This window comes from Taurulus bubalis (genome assembly GCF_910589615.1).
Source record: "Taurulus bubalis genome assembly, chromosome: 11".
Taxonomy (NCBI): domain Eukaryota; kingdom Metazoa; phylum Chordata; class Actinopteri; order Perciformes; family Cottidae; genus Taurulus; species Taurulus bubalis.
This window is the reverse complement of record NC_136599.1, coordinates 28,108,517-28,126,495: the sequence shown is the minus strand read 5'-3', so window position 1 is coordinate 28,126,495 and position 17,979 is coordinate 28,108,517. Positions and strand designations below refer to the sequence as shown.

Sequence of the window (17,979 nt, the reverse complement as noted above, 5' to 3'; positions counted from 1 at the left end):
AACACAGTCACAGTGAACATAGTCACAGTGAACAAAGTGAACACAGTCACAGTGAACATAGTCACAGTGAACACTGTGAACACAGTCGCAGTGAACACAGTCACTGTGAACACAGTCACTGTGAACACTTTCACAGTGAACACAATCTCAGTGAACACAGTCGCAGTGAACACAGTGAACACAGTCACAGTGAACACAGTCACAGTGAACACAGACGCAGTGAACACAGACGCAGTGAACACAGTCACAGTGAACACAGTGAACACAGTCACAGTGAACACAGTCTCAGTGAACACAGTCACAGTGAACATAGTCACAGTGAACACAGTCACAGTGAACACAGTCGCAGTGAACACAGTCACAGTGAACCCAGTCGCAGTGAACACAGTCGCAGTGAACACAGTCGCAGTGAACACAGTCACAGTGAACACAGTCGCAGTGAACACAGTCACAGTGAACACAGTCACAGTAATCACAGTCGCAGTGAACACAGTCACGGTGAACATAGTCACAGTGAACACAGTAAACACAGTCACAGTGAACACAGTCTCAGTGAACACAGTCGCAGTGAACACAGTCGCAGTGAACACAGTCACAGTGAACACAGTCACAGTGAACACAGTCGCAGTGAACACAGTCACGGTGAACATAGTCACTGTGAACACAGTCACAGTGAACACAGTCGCAGTGAACACAGTCACAGTGAGCACAGTCTCAGTGAACACAGTCACAGTGAACATAGTCACAGTGAACAAAGTGAACACAGTCACAGTGAACATAGTCACAGTGAACACTGTGAACACAGTCGCAGTGAACACAGTCACTGTGAACACAGTCACTGTGAACACTTTCACAGTGAACACAATCTCAGTGAACACAGTCGCAGTGAACACAGTCGCAGTGAACACAGTCACAATGAACACAGTCACAGTGAACACAGTCACAGTGAACACAGTCTCAGTGAACACAGTCGCAGTGAACACAGTGAACACAGTCACAGTGAACACAGTCGCAGTGAACACAGTCGCAGTGAACACAGTCACAGTGAACACTGTGAACACAGTCACAGTGAACACAGTCACAGTGAACACAGTCACAATGAACACAGTCACAGTGAACACAGTCTCAGTAAACACAGTCGCAGTGAACACTGTGAACACAGTCACAGTGAACACAGTCACAGTGAACACAGTCTCAGTAAACAGTCACAGTGAACACAGTCGCAGTGAATACAGTCACAGTGAACACTGTGAACACAGTCACAGTGAACACAGTCACAGTGAACACAGTCTCAGTAAACAGTCACAGTGAACACAGTCACAGTGAACACAGTCTCAGTAAACACAGTCGCAGTGAACACAGTCACAGTGAACAAAGTGACCACAGTCACAGTGAACACAGTCACAGTGAACACAGTCACAATGAACACAGTCACAGTGAACACAGTCTCAGTGAACACTGTGAACACAGTCGCAGTGAACACAGTCACAGTGAACACTGTGAACACAGTCACAGTGAACACAGTCACCTTGAACACAGTCACAATGGTCACAGTGAACACAGTCACAGTGAACAAAGTGAACACAGTCACAGTGAACACAGACACCTTGAACACAGTCACAATGGTCACAGTGAACACAGTCACAGTGAACACTATGAACACAGTCACAGTGAACACAGTCGCAGTGAACACAGTCTGTCTGTCTTCGTCTCGAACACACACACACACACGCATTGTTAACATACAGACGTCTCCGGTTACAGTTCAGATTCAGTAGACATTTGTCCCCTTGAGGTATACGTAAAGTTCGAGCAACAGCGACTTACCAGCTTCTTAGTTCTGGACTTGTTTGTTTCTTGCAACTTCCTGTCTGGTGAAAGTGGAAACTGAGCCACTGGGATTCCTGTGGGAGGGATTTATCTAACTGCAGATAAACAGATACTTTGCTGACAGTTTCCTCAGTTAATAAGTCAAAAGATCAGTTTTGACTCTTGTTTCTTTTACATATTTAAATATTTAGATATCAGCATTTATGTAACATTTCAGAAAAGAATTATAGAAGATAAGTGATTATACAAAGAGATTTGGTGGCTCATTGTGTTAAGAAAGATGAACATTTGGACATTAAAAACTGTTTCGTTTCAGAACTCTTGGCCTTGGTGTGCGAACAATCAGCATGTTTCCTCATTCTTTCTCTTACAATCAGTCATGCACACTGGTTTCACAAGCAAAAGCACTTGTGACACTCTGTGAGTGGACTGTGGTGGAAAGCGGGACTTACTGCAGACGCTCCACCTCCTGGAGGAGGTTCAGAAACAGGGAGGAGTCTTCTAGATACACCCTCTTACTCATATGTTCCCTTTTATTGCAGGAAGAGCAGAATCAGACAAGATCCATGGTCATATGTCATGTCCAGTATTTAACTGGTTTATATATTTGTTTTATATAATAATAACGTTATCATAATAATCTTCTTCATCATCATCATCATCATCATGTAAGTGGTTTCAGGTGTATTTCGTAGTATCAACCTGTGAGACTTTAACTCACACAGACAGGCAGAGTATCTTGGAGGGAGATAGGAGGTCAGCAGAAGATGCCATAGAAGTGGTGTTCATCATTTGAAAGCTGAAAACCTGGAGATTAAAGTGAAATGCAGCTGTGTGTCAAGTTGTTGTGTATCTTACATCTGTAATAAACATTGACTTTTGTTCAGAGCCTTTCTAATGTTGAGAGTTTAAAGTGTAAGGGCTTATGAACACTAGGATTGAAGTACATGATGCCGTTCGCATGCTCTTTTATGTCCCATAAATTGTTGCAGAAATATTTGAGTTAATACCATTTATGATATACATTAAACATTTCATACATTTTTACTGCTCAAGAATTGATAAAAAATTAACAAAAGTCCCTTCAAAATACCACATTAAGACAACCAAGACCTTGAAGAGCACCATAGAAAACCCCATGCTGTGATTTGATATCTAAAACGTTTGACAATTGGAGATTTCTGTAAGAATTGCATTTTTCAGCCCCTTATTTTCAATATAGCTAAAGTCATGCAACCTCTGAATGCTCTGAAGGTCTCAACTAGTCTGATTATCCCAGAGGTCACAGCTGGGCCCTATTCTTCGTAGCTGGTTTACTGAGTTAGCTGGCTAATTTTCAGGATAAGATGACGTAGGTCTGGCTATTCGGTTCCTCAAAGCATGTTTCGAAAAAATCACCATAGCAACACAGCCAAAAATGTAAACCTGCTCCCACGCAGGCTTACTGAAATTCATTGGATAAGCTGGCCACTCCCACCAGACAAAAAAGGCAGCTCCCCTCCTCATTGATGAAGGAGCGATATTAGTTATTTGTTTTATAGGGAGAGTTCTTCCAGATCGCCAAGATCCTTCCCTGACAAGTTTGTTTAAGAGATTATGATTGTTAAAGTTGTTGTTGAATTGTTCATTTCATTACCAGTTTTACCAGTTATTCTTCGAGCACATGAGGGGTCTGAATGTGGTTATTGTTCTGTTCATTGTAATCTATTTGAACATAGAATCGAATAGAAAAAGCTAGTGTACATTTTGTTTGTTTAACTGACGAGAGGAAATGTAAGTCTAAATGCATTCATTTTACCTGGCTTATATTAAGGTGTGTATTTTTTCAATAACACGTGCATGTAACAAAGTTCTGATTTATCAAAAGTAAATATCTCCTAAATGGCTGCTTTACATATTCAAAATAACATAAGGTGATGTGGACCAACACAAACGGTCATGAGAACAATCATTTAGGCCCACATTCTCTCTTCTCATGGTTTATAGATAAGCCATGTTCTGAATTGTGTCACAATGGTTTTATTTTTTTAATGGATCTGTAGCAATTGCTGTACCAAATCATCTCAGCTAGATTCCTGTATTGACAGATCATTACTGTACTGTGGTTTGGTCTTCGAAAGGATGCACTTTCCCACGATGTTTGTGGTGCTGCACCTATGTTCATAAGCAATAAATGCCCAATCAGAACACAGCAGACAAGGGTGAATGAGACGCTGCCAGAGATCAAACACAGCTCGGAGCTTTCTGGGCACCAGGATGAGATAGACGCCATCGTCACTTAACCACCGAAACACAGGCGAGGCGTCCTCGTACATATGCTCGGCGTCCACGTGGACGAGCTGCGTCACTTGTCACAGACTTTACAACAGACGTCACTTGCTGTTCAACAGACTTTACCTCTGAAGTCACAAGGCCGAAGGAGCGAGCAGGCTGATGTTCCGGGGAATTCTACAGAGCAGAAGATATGGATCCACAGCGTGGTTACAGTGAAGAGACTTGGAGTCCATAAAGGTCCTGTACGAGCAACAGGACTCGCTGCAGACTCTCAACATTCTCTGCCACCAGGGAGAAGACCCCCACACAAAGGAAGAACTGTCAGTCAGTGTAACTTGATTATGTATATGTATATTTGTATTAATGGGATTAACAGCCCACTTTGGCTTTGTATCAATACAAATATTCATCACATATTAGGCCTATGTACATACATAGGCCTAATATGTGATGCTATTTATGTGATGAATATTTTTGTATTCATTTTTATACTATAAAAGCAAAATATAGAATACAAACCAGTTGTACACAGGTAAAGAGCCTAAATAAATAGGCTCTTTACATTTAGTACATTAAGTTCTGTGCAGAAAAATAAAATAAAAATGAAAAGGTAAATAGTAAATCAATTCAAAAGTGGACAGGTAACCTACCTACTTCTATTTTACTGTACCTTGGCCAGTGACATGGTAGCCTACTTATTTATCTTACACCAACCAGTAGGCCATAGTTATATCACAGTGGCAAGTGTCCCATACAGGTTCACACTGACATCTTTGACATTACTTATGATTCCTGAGTATTTTAAACACAAAATTTCTCCACTCAAGTATTTTGTTACAAAACTAATTTTATTGGCCCTATCAATTACAAAATACTCAAAAGTAATTCAGAATCAGAATCAGAAACCGTTTATTGCCAGGAATGTTTGCACAGACGAGGAATTTAGTTGGGCGGAAGGTGCATACATTAGACATTAGACCTTACATGAGACAAACAACAATCAACGACAGCAACAGTGCAAAAAGTCTAAATAAGATAAGGATAAAGTGCTCAGACAACAGATAACATTAATGTAAGTGTATGTTAAAGTGACGTGTGTGTTTAAGTTAAAGTTAAGTGTATGTATTAAGTGTATTAAAGTTAAGTGTATGTGGCATGTTAAAGTGACGTGTGCGTTTAAGTTAAAGTTAAGTGTATGTATTAAGTGTATTAAAGTTAAGTGTATGTATTAAGTGTATTAAAGTTAAGTGTATGTATTAAGTGTATTAAAGTTAAGTGTATGTATTAAGTGTATTAAAGTTAAGTGTATGTGGCATGTTAAAGTGACGTGTGCATTTAAGTTAAAGTTAAAGTTAAGTGTATGTATTAAGTGTATTAAAGTTAAGTGTATGTGGCATGTTAAAGTGACCTGTGTGTTTAACTTAAAGTTAAGTGTATGTATTAAGTGTATTAAAGTTAAGTGTATGTGGCATGTTAAAGTGACGTTGAAATACGTATTTCAAATACAAGTAATATAAATACTGCCCATCTCCGCCTTCTGGGAATGATGCTTGATATGATAAAGACAAAGCCAGGGAACCAGTTGAGAGAATACTGTTAAATGTTGGCGTAGGTTGTCGCCACACTGGAAACCGTCGGACATCTGCAGAGGTGAGGAGGAGCCGGCGGACGGCGTGAAACGCCTGCCTGTTGGAAGCTTCTTCAGTAACCAGGAGCCGGCAGCAACGAGGGGGTCCAACGTCCAGACGCAGCACGCTGTGACTGCAGCTGTCCATTGGCGCATGGTACACACATTTAGCGCCTTAAATACTGCATGCATTTATCCAAGGAGTTACTTTTGAAGTCGACTCCACCGTTTACGTTAGCATGCTGCAGAGAAGGGACATTACCACTTTCTGGAACAAATCATTTCATCTTCGCGTGTATGCTACTGACTGAAGCGTGGTTTATTGTATTGAGTTATTGCGAACATATACCCTCAAGGCAAGAACGTTGTTAAATATAGTTTACTTTGGTTGGGAATTACTTGCTCACAAAAAGGTAAAGTTTCCTTGCATGTCCCAACAAATAGAAATCAGCCAATTTTAAGTTACATTTATATGATGTTTCTATTTATATATCTATAATACCAATTGCCCCACACTGGGTTGGCACAATAACCGTTTGAGGATCCAGAGGTCAACATGAGTTTTCCTTCACAAGATGCACCGTTTTGAAGGAATAAGATTTCAGGCTTTACTTCATTGCAACAACCATTTGGGTATCATTTCAGAACGAGTACCGGTCTCTAGACGGACAAAACATTTAGTGTGGCACGCTGGACACTTCTGATCCTCAAAAGTTGCAAGTGGCGGTTGCTGCAGTGAACAAAGCACTTTATGGATGATGCTAGTACCACTAGACTGGTCTGATGAAGTCAATGGTATTGTGTATTGGTTAATCTAGCAGCAATGATTCATTACTGCCAAGAAGCAGAGATCTTCCTTTCCTGAAAGCACAACACACCGAGTTTCTTTTGAAAGAAAAGTGCGTTTGAAAATGAAATTTATTATTATTATTGTTTGATTTGAGACATTACCTTCTCCAAATTCACAGACTAAGCAATTAAGTACATAGCGTACACAGTGTACTACATGGAATACTTAAGTTGCCAAATTGGGAACGGTTGCCTGATGAAATAAATCTAAATGAACGCCATCACCACCATCACTTTTGTTATCAACACACTTTTATTGGTAGTCTGGTGTGTCCGCTCTAGTTGGCGTGCAGAGACTTCCAGGCCTTCAGAGGGCCTCTGCTGGGGATGTACTTCACCCCACAGCCATCTGAGATCAGACGTTTCTCAGCCATCATGTCGTCAAATTCAGAGGCGTTGAACTTGGTGAAGCCGTATTTCTTGGAAATATGAATCTGAGGGAGAGAACAATGACAGAAGTCAGTTCAGACTTACAATAAGTACAAGCTTGTGAAAGGCCTTTGAGAAGGACACTATAGTGCATTTGTCTCAGTGGTCCCTTAAAGCACTCAGCACCTCCCAGCTGAGCACATACACAACCACAGAGTCACTGTCTGCAGCCATTGCGCACCAGAAACACACGTCAGTGAGACCAGTCGGCTTAATAAGCTGCAGAGCTGTGCCATGACACCTCTTTGGATCATGTCAACTCAGCTGATTTTTTTCTTCCTCAACACAACTGGCAAAAAGACAAATATGACCCAGCGGCTTCGGCGTGGAGATGTGCTGCTTTACCTTCTGGCGTCCAGGGAACTTGAACTTGGCTCTGCGCAGAGCCTCCACCACGTGCTCCTTGTTCTGAGCCTTGGTGCGTACAGACATGATCACCTGACCAATGCGCACACGGGCCACGGTGCCCAGGGGTTTACCGAAAGCACCACGCATTCCAGTCTGGAGCCTGAGGATCGGAGAGGAGAGCAAAGAAGATATGATTCATTCTATTATTGCTGAAGATGTTTTGAAAAACACCACTCTGATTTGGCTCAAACGCCTTTATCTTTCAATAAGATCATTCATCAGATCAGCCTAGTACAACAACTCCTCTACGGTAAATGGCGTACAGTGATTCTAGATTCCCATTCATAACATTTTGACAGCTAGCCTCAGATGATTGTTAGCGTCCATCAGACTCACCTATCAGCTCCAGCACAGGACAACATTTTGTTGATGCGGATCACGTGGAAGGGATGCAGACGCATGCGGATGTGGAAACCATCCTTACCGCAGGTCTTCACCATGTACTTGTTGGCACAGATACGAGCAGCTTCCAGAGCTACAAGAGAGTTTTGAGAAATCGGAATCAAACTGGCAGTTTCTCAACGTCAGCTTTTACTGAGACCGTTTGTAAAGAACAAGTCCAGCATTAGTGGATGACCGCACCTCCCTCTTTATGTTGAGGGGTGGTCATTTCTAGAGATGCAATATAGATATTAGCGAGGACCAGCTGTAAGCAACGTATACAACATGTAAACTACTAATGCCAAGAATTTGTTTTAATCTAAAGGCATACATATTTAAAAAAGTGATGCCATCACTGGCACATTTGATGGAATAACTTTAACATATCTAGACAGACATCCATACCAGTGTGACTTGCATCACACAAAAGGGGAGGCAGTAGATTATCTATTATCACCTATCTATGGATATGCATAACATTTTGTCTCAGTGGTCCCTTAAAGCACTCGGCACCTCCCAGCTGAGCACATACACAACCACAGAGTCGCTGTCTGCAGCCATCGCGCACCAGAAACACACGTCAGTGAGACCAGTCGGCTTAATAAGCGGCAGGGTTATCAATTATTGACTTTTGCAACATAAGATTACTTTTTAATCCAAAAGTAACCATTCCAAAAAATATATGCATAACTAAATACATGCATGCGCACAACAGAAAGCCATGTATAAACAGCAATTTACAATGTCGGAGGCAGAAGGAAAAATGAGAGTTCTGTTCTTTTCTCCCATTGAGACCTTCGGTAACAGGCGTTTCCAGTTATTCCAGATCTGCTCAGGGTGAAGATAGGATTAAGCTTTGATGGTCATTTATGAGGTTACAAATCATCCAAAAATCATAATGATTACAAGTGGTGATCTAACTGGTATGACAGACGGGGACCACACCAGATGCTGATAAAGTTCTTCTGTGGAAGTCTGATTTACAAGACGAGCAGCCAAAAGTTAGAACCCTGATGACATCATCCTTCGTGCTTAGAAATGACAAAATGATATATATTATCATAAGACCAACCGAGTTAGCAGCCAGTACAGAGTTGCATTTAATGTCGTAATGTAACTTATATTATTCATATTTTCAGCCTCTAAATTCAAACCACCATGCTTTACCATTTGACGTTCCCAACATATAAGCTCTTTCCAGATACCCTTACCCACAATATAAACCCTCCATGTCACATGTACATTGTATTAGGTCATATTAGTTATTAGCTCCATACCTTCAGAAGACAGCTGCTCATACTCATCAGAGACCATGTGGCCACACAGGGGGAACTCATCTACTTTGGCCTTCTTCCTGCCCAAGTCAAAGATTCTGATCTTGGGATCTGCACACAAAAGGAAAACAAGTCGTAAAAGCTTTCAAATGATGCCATCACTGGCACATTTGATGGAATAACTTTAACATAACATCTAGACAGAGACATCCATACCAGTGTGACTGTCATCATACAAAAGGGGAGGCAGTGGATTAACTATCACCCATCTATGGATAAAGTTTTGTCTCAGTGGTCCCTTAAAGCACTCAGCACCTCCCAGCTGAGCACATACACAACCACAGAGTCGCTGTCTGCAGCCATTGCGCACCAGAAACACACGTCAGTGAGACCAGTCGGCTTAAAAAGCTGCAGCGTTATCAATTATACAATTACTTTTTATTCAAAATAATGTCCTAAATCCCAGGCTCAACCAGGCAGTTGTCATTTCGAACAGAAAATAACTGGACTCAGTAACTTGAGTGCTGAAACAGGCTGCTGCCGTCATACATCCTCCCAACAGAAACAGCATCTTACCAGGTACACCCCTGCAGAAGCGGGACTTTGGGTAGGGCTTGTTCTTGCAGTAGCGGTAGCTATGGAGACAGTGTTAAATGTTACCATTCATCCATACAAGACAGACTTCAGCTACTTTTTAAATCACGTCTTTTTTTTATTATTATCGTTAATCATACTCTAAGTTCTGGAAACTTATAATATAGTTGCATTTTCAGGAATTGGATAAAAAACAGCTGGCTACATCCAGCAATGGCCCATTTAAAGATTAATGCGCATCTATGCTCAGGATATGTGTGGCGGAGAAATATTAAATATTGACATGCTTCTGACGTTTAAGACAACCACGTTTACGTTGCAATGCAAATAGTAACTCAAGTTAAACGTCATAAAGAGCTCATTATAAAGGAACCCTATTTGAGTGGCTAGGTTTGAGCTCAAGTGTGCTCGCGCTGGCTGCATGCTAACTGGCGTTAGCCTAAGTCGCCTTCAACGAGATAAAGATGGCGCTGAGTAGAAGCTGAAATGACTGGCATGGTGGATAAAGACGAGCATTAACTGCAATAAATTCCATGTAGCAGACGCATGTTTTCCAAATCCTACAATGACCCCGCGCTCTCATTGAATCCACGATGCTAGTCGGAGTGTTAGCACCGTGCACATGGTGCGAGCCGGAGCCGCTGCCATTTTCCTCAAGCGGGACTAAACTGTTCTCAAACGATGGAGGACACAACTTACCAGCGGGCTGGTCGGCGGCCCATGGTTGCGATCTATAAATGAATAAAATATGTATTATTTCCTTGAATCGAGGCAGATATTTCTTTACTAGAACTTTACATCCGTCTATTTTACGGAGAGCCGAAGAAAACACGCTCCCACCACGTACTCACCTAATGGCGGAAAGAAAGACGAGCTGACTTCCGCTTCCTCATATGGATAAGCTTGCATGTGGAAAATATATTTTATATTTATTTACGTCGTTTTGGGGGTTTTGGTCGGTATTTTGGCGATATAAAAGCGTTTGTATAACAAATATATATACAAAGATATCGTTGTAAAATAAATGTAATGCCAAACTACAAATTCATCTGAATGTTGGGACGTGTAGTTTTATATGACCACACTTTGCGAGACCGGAAGTCTTCCTTACATTCTCTTTAAGCTGAAACTTGAACCGTGTCTTTTGCTTTACATTACAAAATGTAGAGCAACAATAATTCCTTGTTTAGACAAATTGCAAAAAGATAAACAGACTAATACAAAACAATTCTGAAATATTAGGCCTCTGTATTAAACCATTTTCGGCATAACTCCACAATTGAAAGAGGCCTATCACACAAAAGGCAGAATTGGACATATCCTTTTTCACTATACAGTTTATTTCATTAATATTTTCAGTCATAAACACAAGTGTAATTTATAACATTATTTAGATCTGTGTTCAAAGTTCAAGTTTCCAGTTGGGAACAGCAACGACGTACATTTACTTAATACAAGTAACATTGTGAGGTTCTTGCACTTTAGCCTACTGCTACTTTATAGCCTCCGGTAGGCCGACGTACAGCGAAAGGAGAACTACGCCTATTTTAAAAATTCATACACACTATTCCTAAGGTCTAAGACTGTCCAAAACTCGGTCCTAACTCGGTCCTAAATCCCAAACTAATGTGCTAAAACCAAAATGATTGATGTCATCCAGTATAAAGTGTAACTGCTCCAAAGACCACAAATGACACTGAGAGCACCCATCAATGTTGTGAGTATACGGATACACAATCTGTTACTCAACTGAGAACACAACAGTAGAATAAAGGCAGGTCACACATGCGCAAAAAACATTTGCTTCCGGTGGTGAAGCAAATTTGCATCTTTGCTTCTTCACATTTGCCTGGTTTTTCAAAATGGCCTCTAGATGTCCCTATTGCAACACATATAGATACGGACCCTGCCTCTCTGTGCCCTACTTTGCTAATTCTAAAAACGAACAATGAGCTCATATCAAAACTCTTGATAATGCAGAACAAATGTTGCTCTCTCACTGGGGAATGTGAGGAATCCTGACCTTGTTCAGACGTCCGCTCCGACATCACTCAGCAAGGATTGTGAAACATCATTGAGGCCCCGGGAGGATGATGAGGGTTATACGTGTGTCTCGACGTCATCTTTGAATTTAGCTTGTGAAAGACGTTGCTTTTGTCACACACCTTTACATCTGGAAATGGACCGGCATGACTAAAGGTTCTTCATCTACAAGTCTACAAATGAATAAATGATACCCTTGTGCCAACACAGTCAGTTCACCACAGCCCGGATTAGGAAGTGGCACTGCACTGCCACTCCTTGGTGAGTGCGGATGTCTCAGTCAGGATAAGCCTCTGGACTCTGACTGGGATCCCTGTATGTGAAGGTCACCATTTCTGTTCCTCCTCCCTATCTTGTCCAGTCCTTCCGTTCTGTCTGAATCTCCTCCAGACTTCTCTGTGTCTGACTCAACCTCACTGAAGGGCAAAGATGACAGTGTGACGATGGAAAGGGAGCAAGGACCAAAAATGGTCCTGCAGCATGGGCCTGTTTCTGGTGACCAATGACACACACACACACACACACACACACACACACACACACACACACACACACACACACACACACACACACACACACTCACACACACACACACACACTCACACGCACACACACACACACACACACACACACACACACACACGCACACACACACACACACACACACACACGCACACACACACACACACACACACACACGCACACACACACACACACTGCAACAAAAATAGCCGTCTAGTTTTTCCTGACAAGAGCTAAAAGCAGGACTATTCTCCTATTTAAATCCAGGTCAGCACTTACAAGTGTAAATTAGTTTGTTTCCTTTAGCAGGTCTCTTCATTCTGCTGCTGACACTGATGAAAATGATAGCCTTTCCTTAATGGATCTCTGAGAGCAGGACGTGAAGCATCATATGGTATGCGTTTATTCTGCTAAATAACTCTAATTTACACACAGGTGGCATTCAACAAGTTAACTCTGGTCATTTTCACAGTTATCTGAGGTTACGAGAGTCTGCTGAGTCTGATGATGATAGAACTATTTTAACCCATATCTTGTTAAAAATGTATCTTGAGGAAGACGCTGCACCTAATTATCTATTGTAGTTTCTCTTTCTAAAATCACCCACTAAATGCTGATAAGTATGCAGATTAGTGACTCTAGATGTGTAGAATATCTGTGGACGGTTGGGAAGAACAAACACACGTCTTGATGGTTAAAACAATGACTTCCGTTTGGTTTATTCTGTCACATGCTGCTCTCTTGACAACCTAAATGGAGAAATACAACAAATCATCAACAGCGAGTGGCTCATACTGCCACAACCACACCCTCACACATACACACACTCGCCCCACTGACCAGTGTGACCGATGAGGGCGTGGCGCCCAACACCCTGTGTGTTACTCTTGAAACGGAAGTGTGTTTGGGAGGCGCAATGTTATCTCTGTGAGTGTGCATAAAGTACTGCTCACACATTTAATGTCAAGCATAAATATGTATACAGTATATCTGTATCTGTGTGTCTCTACATACATACATTAAATTGTGAACATCTACAGCAAAGTATTCTTGTTTGGAATTGTGCAACAGACTCTGGCCAGGTTTGGTCTCTGTTTACATTTCAGTCATTTTGTTGAGAGTATCGTCTCAGCTAACAGCCCAGCTTCTTAGTTACCAGACAACACACCTCCAACAGCACAAGGGCAGCATGTGGGCTCCTTTCAAAGGTTTTTATGAAGTTGCTCTCAATATAAATCCTTTCAATATACAATATAGGTCTAATACTGAAATTAAATATTCATAGATGTTGGATGGCTGGATGGATGGCTGGATGGATGGCTGGATGGGTGGGTGGATTGATGACTGGATGGACAGATGGATGAATGGATGGATGGATGGTTGGTTGGTTGGTTGGTTGGTTGGTTGGTTGGTTGGGTGGATGGGTGGATGGATGGATGGTTGGATGGTTGGTTGGGTGGCTGGATGGATGGATGGATGAATTATTATTATTACTATATTCAAGCCCTGCCACTGTCTTTTCAACATTAACTTTATTAGTTTTGTAACAAAACATTTCATTATTGGCTGAATAATGCAAAAATGTAAAATAATATAAATAGATACAGATAGTTCCAGGCCATGGCTCTACATTTGTCTCGTCTAATAAACTGACGTATCAAAGATGTTTCCCCCCAGTAGGGTTAAATTCAATTCAGTTTATTTTGTACAGCCCAAAATCAAAAATTCCAAATTTGCCTCAGAGGGCTTTACAAAATGTACACATACAACATCCCTGTCCCAGGACCTCACATAGGATCAGGAAAAACTCCCCCAAAAACTAGTAAAAGCCATTTTACGGGGGAAAAAGGAAGAAACCTTCAGAAGAGCAACAGAGGAGGAGCCCTCTACCCGGATGGGCAGAAGCAACAGATGTCATGTGACCAGAATGAACAACGTAGCAGAGGGAACGTTTCCGGGGAAGAAATAGAGTTAGTAATGTGCATTGGGTACCATGGAATGACCCTTTGGGATCACATCACCTGCATCCTATTTTGAATACACAAGGCCAAACCAAGGGATTCGTATCCAAACTGTACTCATTTTTTTCTATATCTTCTTACAATTCCTTACATATTGAACAGGTCTGGGCCAAAGACCTCGAAGACATGACAGAGAATGTGTAGCTAGACTGGGATTATATTTGGAAAAGTTTTTTTATGAAAAATAATTACATCATCAATATGTACCCTTTGTACAGAAGGACTTGTGGGCTCTTTCATGCACATGTTTTAGTTTTGTAAAGATGTAAATCCTTTTTTGGAAAATGGTTTGTTTCTTTTTGACAACGATCCTGAACTATGTAGTTCCATGCACTCCTGCTGTGCTGCTTCTAAATTACTTTTCCACACTGGAATTATCACAGAACGCATCTTACTAACCGGCCTGACAGCTGCAAAAAAAGAAGCTCGCTATGAGTTGGAGTCCACCTCATACCCTTACAAAACCCCAGTGGTTAGGTAGTTATTTTTGATGTGGTGAACATGGAACTCTCAATAGCTAGAATACACGGTGCTAAAGAAAAAAAAAAAATTATCCTGGTCTACGGCTTTAAGCAAAATTCAAAAATCACGAAAGTGACGACAAAAGTAATTACAATTTATCAACGCATGAATACATTTGGCCCAAAATGGTTTACGCACATCATCATCATCTGTAAGGTTAAGCTATTTTATGTTATGTTATTTTATGTTATGTATGTTATATGACCCTATATATATATATATATATATATATATATATATATATATATATATATATATATATATATATATATACATATATATATATACATATGTATATATATATATGTATATATATATATACATATATATATCATACAGATGATGACATATATATATATATATATATATATATATACGTATATATATATATATATATATATATATATATATATATATATATATATATATATATATATATATATATATACGTATATATATATGTATATATATACATATATACATATGTATATATATATATATATACATATATATATATATATATATATATATATATATAGCAATATATATAGATAGAAAGCTGAGAAATGCTGACACAATATTTGGAGATGAGTCAGCCGACCTCCATCTCCAGGGTACTGGATTATTTAAAACAACATGTCAGTGAGGTGGGAACAAGCAATGTTGCACATAGTTATGTTATGTTATTATAACAATCATCAGGAAATCTTTGATTTAATTGATCCTTCTACCTGTAAACATTGATTGGATTATGTATTCTTTATTACACCACATCTAGGAAAAAACTGTAATAACACAGATTCAACATGAGTTTTATACATCAACAATTATTATTGAAATGTTTGCCCTTTCCACCCTGCTCCTCCTCGCAGTTCTTCTGACAGGCCTTGGGAGCCTGTCTGGAGGATGTTGTTTGGCTGCGGCCCTGAGAGGAAAGAAAGAAAACAAAATGAAAAGAATCCCAAACACTACAGAGATCCACCTGTTATTGTTCCACCCGGATGGCACAGTTCAGACTGGGTCAAGATGAACTGAACTCTGCTTTCAGAGTTCAGCTACACATTTAAGAACAAAGCACTTATGATACATTTCCACCACAATTAAGGTTATCATACATACATATATATATATACACTATGTGTATGTATGTATATGTATATATGGTATATTGAGCACATTGAGTTAGCACGCATGGCAGTCTGTTGTCCGTCTTTCCATGGCCGAATAAAGAAGTAACGTTTGCTGAGGATGAAAACTGTACGTTCTCGTAGGGAAAGAGACACACGGTGTCAGCCTTATCAATACTGCCACAAGTCCAGGCCTGAACTCTCTGAGCACACAGTGTGTGAGCATGTGGATGTTCTATGATGTTATGCATTTGTAATGCTGTTTTTCCATTATTTAAAGCAGGAGAAGAACATAATCAGAATGAGCTGATCATCAAGTCACGAGACAGAATCTGGAGGATGAAGGATGGCACACGGCTCTCTCTATTTGTGTCTTGTGCAACTAGTGGATCTTTTTTGCTGACCTGGCATCTGATGCCCATACTGTTGATGAGGAAGTGAAAATGCCGGGTCGCAGCAGAGACCATGGCCACGGAAAACAAAAGCAAGTGAGTTTGACTTATTCCTTGTGATTTGTTGTGTTAGTTCTCTGAGCAGAAAACATCTCAGAAACATCTGCCTTGGTATGCTTTCTCAGATTTAGCCGTGTACAAAGTAAACTGTAGATAGGAAGCTTGTCTTAGAACCCAACTATGTTTTCTGAAATCTGTCGAGACGTGTCCACCCCCCACTCCCGATTTAAATTTTGGTTCATTCATGTGTTGCCAAAGCAAAGACAGGAGATGGAGGGCGAACAAAAGACGGTAAGACAAAGACACAAAATCACCTACAATGTATAAAAAATGTATTATATTAATTATGTTTTGTATCTTAAATCACATAATACTGCAGTACTTAGATCTCTCTCTCTATCTGCAGGTCATGTCTCTGCAGGTCTGTGCGTCAGGCTCAACTGCTTCAGTAATGAGATCATATGATGTCATGCAGTTCACGCAGGAGCAGCCCTCCAATCAGTCTGGCTGGGTCCTGGGCCCTGTTTCTCGTACCTGGCTAAACAAAGTCAATCAAATGTCCTATTATCCAGCTTAAATGAGCGAGATGATTGACATCAGGCTGTCTGGGTTTCTTCACGGCTGATCCGCTGAAACGTCTCGTTCATTCTAGCCAGACGTCAGTCATCTGGATAAATGCGCCGCTCCTCTTCAGAAGGATAATAATGGAGCACTGACACCACCATGTTCTAACAGTACAATGGACAATAAACTCAGAGGAACCTCTTTTTATTTCTCTGCTGAGAAGCAGGAGATGAACATGAGCGCATATGAGGAAGTCAGTACCGTAATCATTCACAGCAAACGTGTTGTTGCCGTGAACGCAACTTTAACTCCGCCCCGGCTGCGAGACATAAGCGTCGCAAATATATCAGACAAGTTAAATGCGTCAGTGTTGAGAAAATGTATCGGCAAATTCTAAGTGCTTCATCACCCAAATCAATCAGATTATATTTACAAATAAATATATACTTATGAGGATATATGTACTGTATGCGCGTATGAATTATGTACTATATATATGTATATACATGCATGTGTAGATTACCATATAACTAGGAGTTTGAATATGTGTATGGGCGGATCAGTATGCATGCATTATTCATAATCAGAAATCCAATCAATTGAAGCAGTGAAAATAAATTGTGTGTGATTCTCTGTATTCTCATCACGATCACCTTAATCATGTTCTACAATAATGATATGGATGGTGTACTAATAACACTGTCATATAGTTATGAGTGCTTTAACACATCCATAAGTTTCTTAAGAGCTAAATAAACTTAAGAACAGCGGCATGCAGCGGCTGACAGTCTGTGTCTGAGACGGTGATCAGCTGCGTCTGTGGTGATCAATGTCCGCGGCTCAAGAAGCTCTCTAAATAAATTATTCCTTGTCTGCAGAATCTATATCGCCGCGTACAGGAAGTCATGAAGATGTAAAGGATGGATCCTGAGATCTGAAAGAACTCTCTCCCTATAAAACTAATATAACTAATATCGCTCCTTCATCAATGAGGAAGAGAGCTGCCGTTTTTGTCCGTGGGAGTGTCCATCTTATCCAGTGAAGTTCAGTCAGCCTGGCCTG

General features: G+C 40.5%; 1 protein-coding gene across 1 annotated transcript; it reads right to left on the bottom strand.

Annotated features, from left to right (window-relative positions):
* Positions 1-6,631: 6,631 nt before the first annotated feature.
* rpl10 (ribosomal protein L10) lies at positions 6,632-10,465 on the bottom strand. The gene is made up of 6 exons (XM_079225775.1): positions 10,366-10,465; positions 9,649-9,707; positions 9,076-9,183; positions 7,754-7,892; positions 7,355-7,517; positions 6,632-7,014 (listed from the first exon to the last, which is right to left on the bottom strand). The coding sequence occupies exons 1-6, from the start codon at positions 10,386-10,388 to the stop codon at positions 6,859-6,861; spliced, it is 648 nt and encodes a 215-aa protein (XP_079081901.1). The 5' UTR covers positions 10,389-10,465; the 3' UTR covers positions 6,632-6,858.
* Between the last annotated feature and the right edge of the window lie 7,514 nt (positions 10,466-17,979).

Excerpts from the sequence above, each read along its gene's own strand:
- rpl10 (XM_079225775.1), bottom strand. The coding sequence starts at position 10,388 with ATGGGCCGCCGACCAGCCCGCTG. Across the intron at positions 9,708-10,365 it reads GGCCGCCGACCAGCCCGCTG|CTACCGCTACTGCAAGAACA; the intron begins GTAAGTTGTGTC and ends CTGTCTCCATAG. Across the intron at positions 7,015-7,354 it reads AGTTCCCTGGACGCCAGAAG|ATTCATATTTCCAAGAAATA; the intron begins GTAAAGCAGCAC and ends TCTCTCCCTCAG.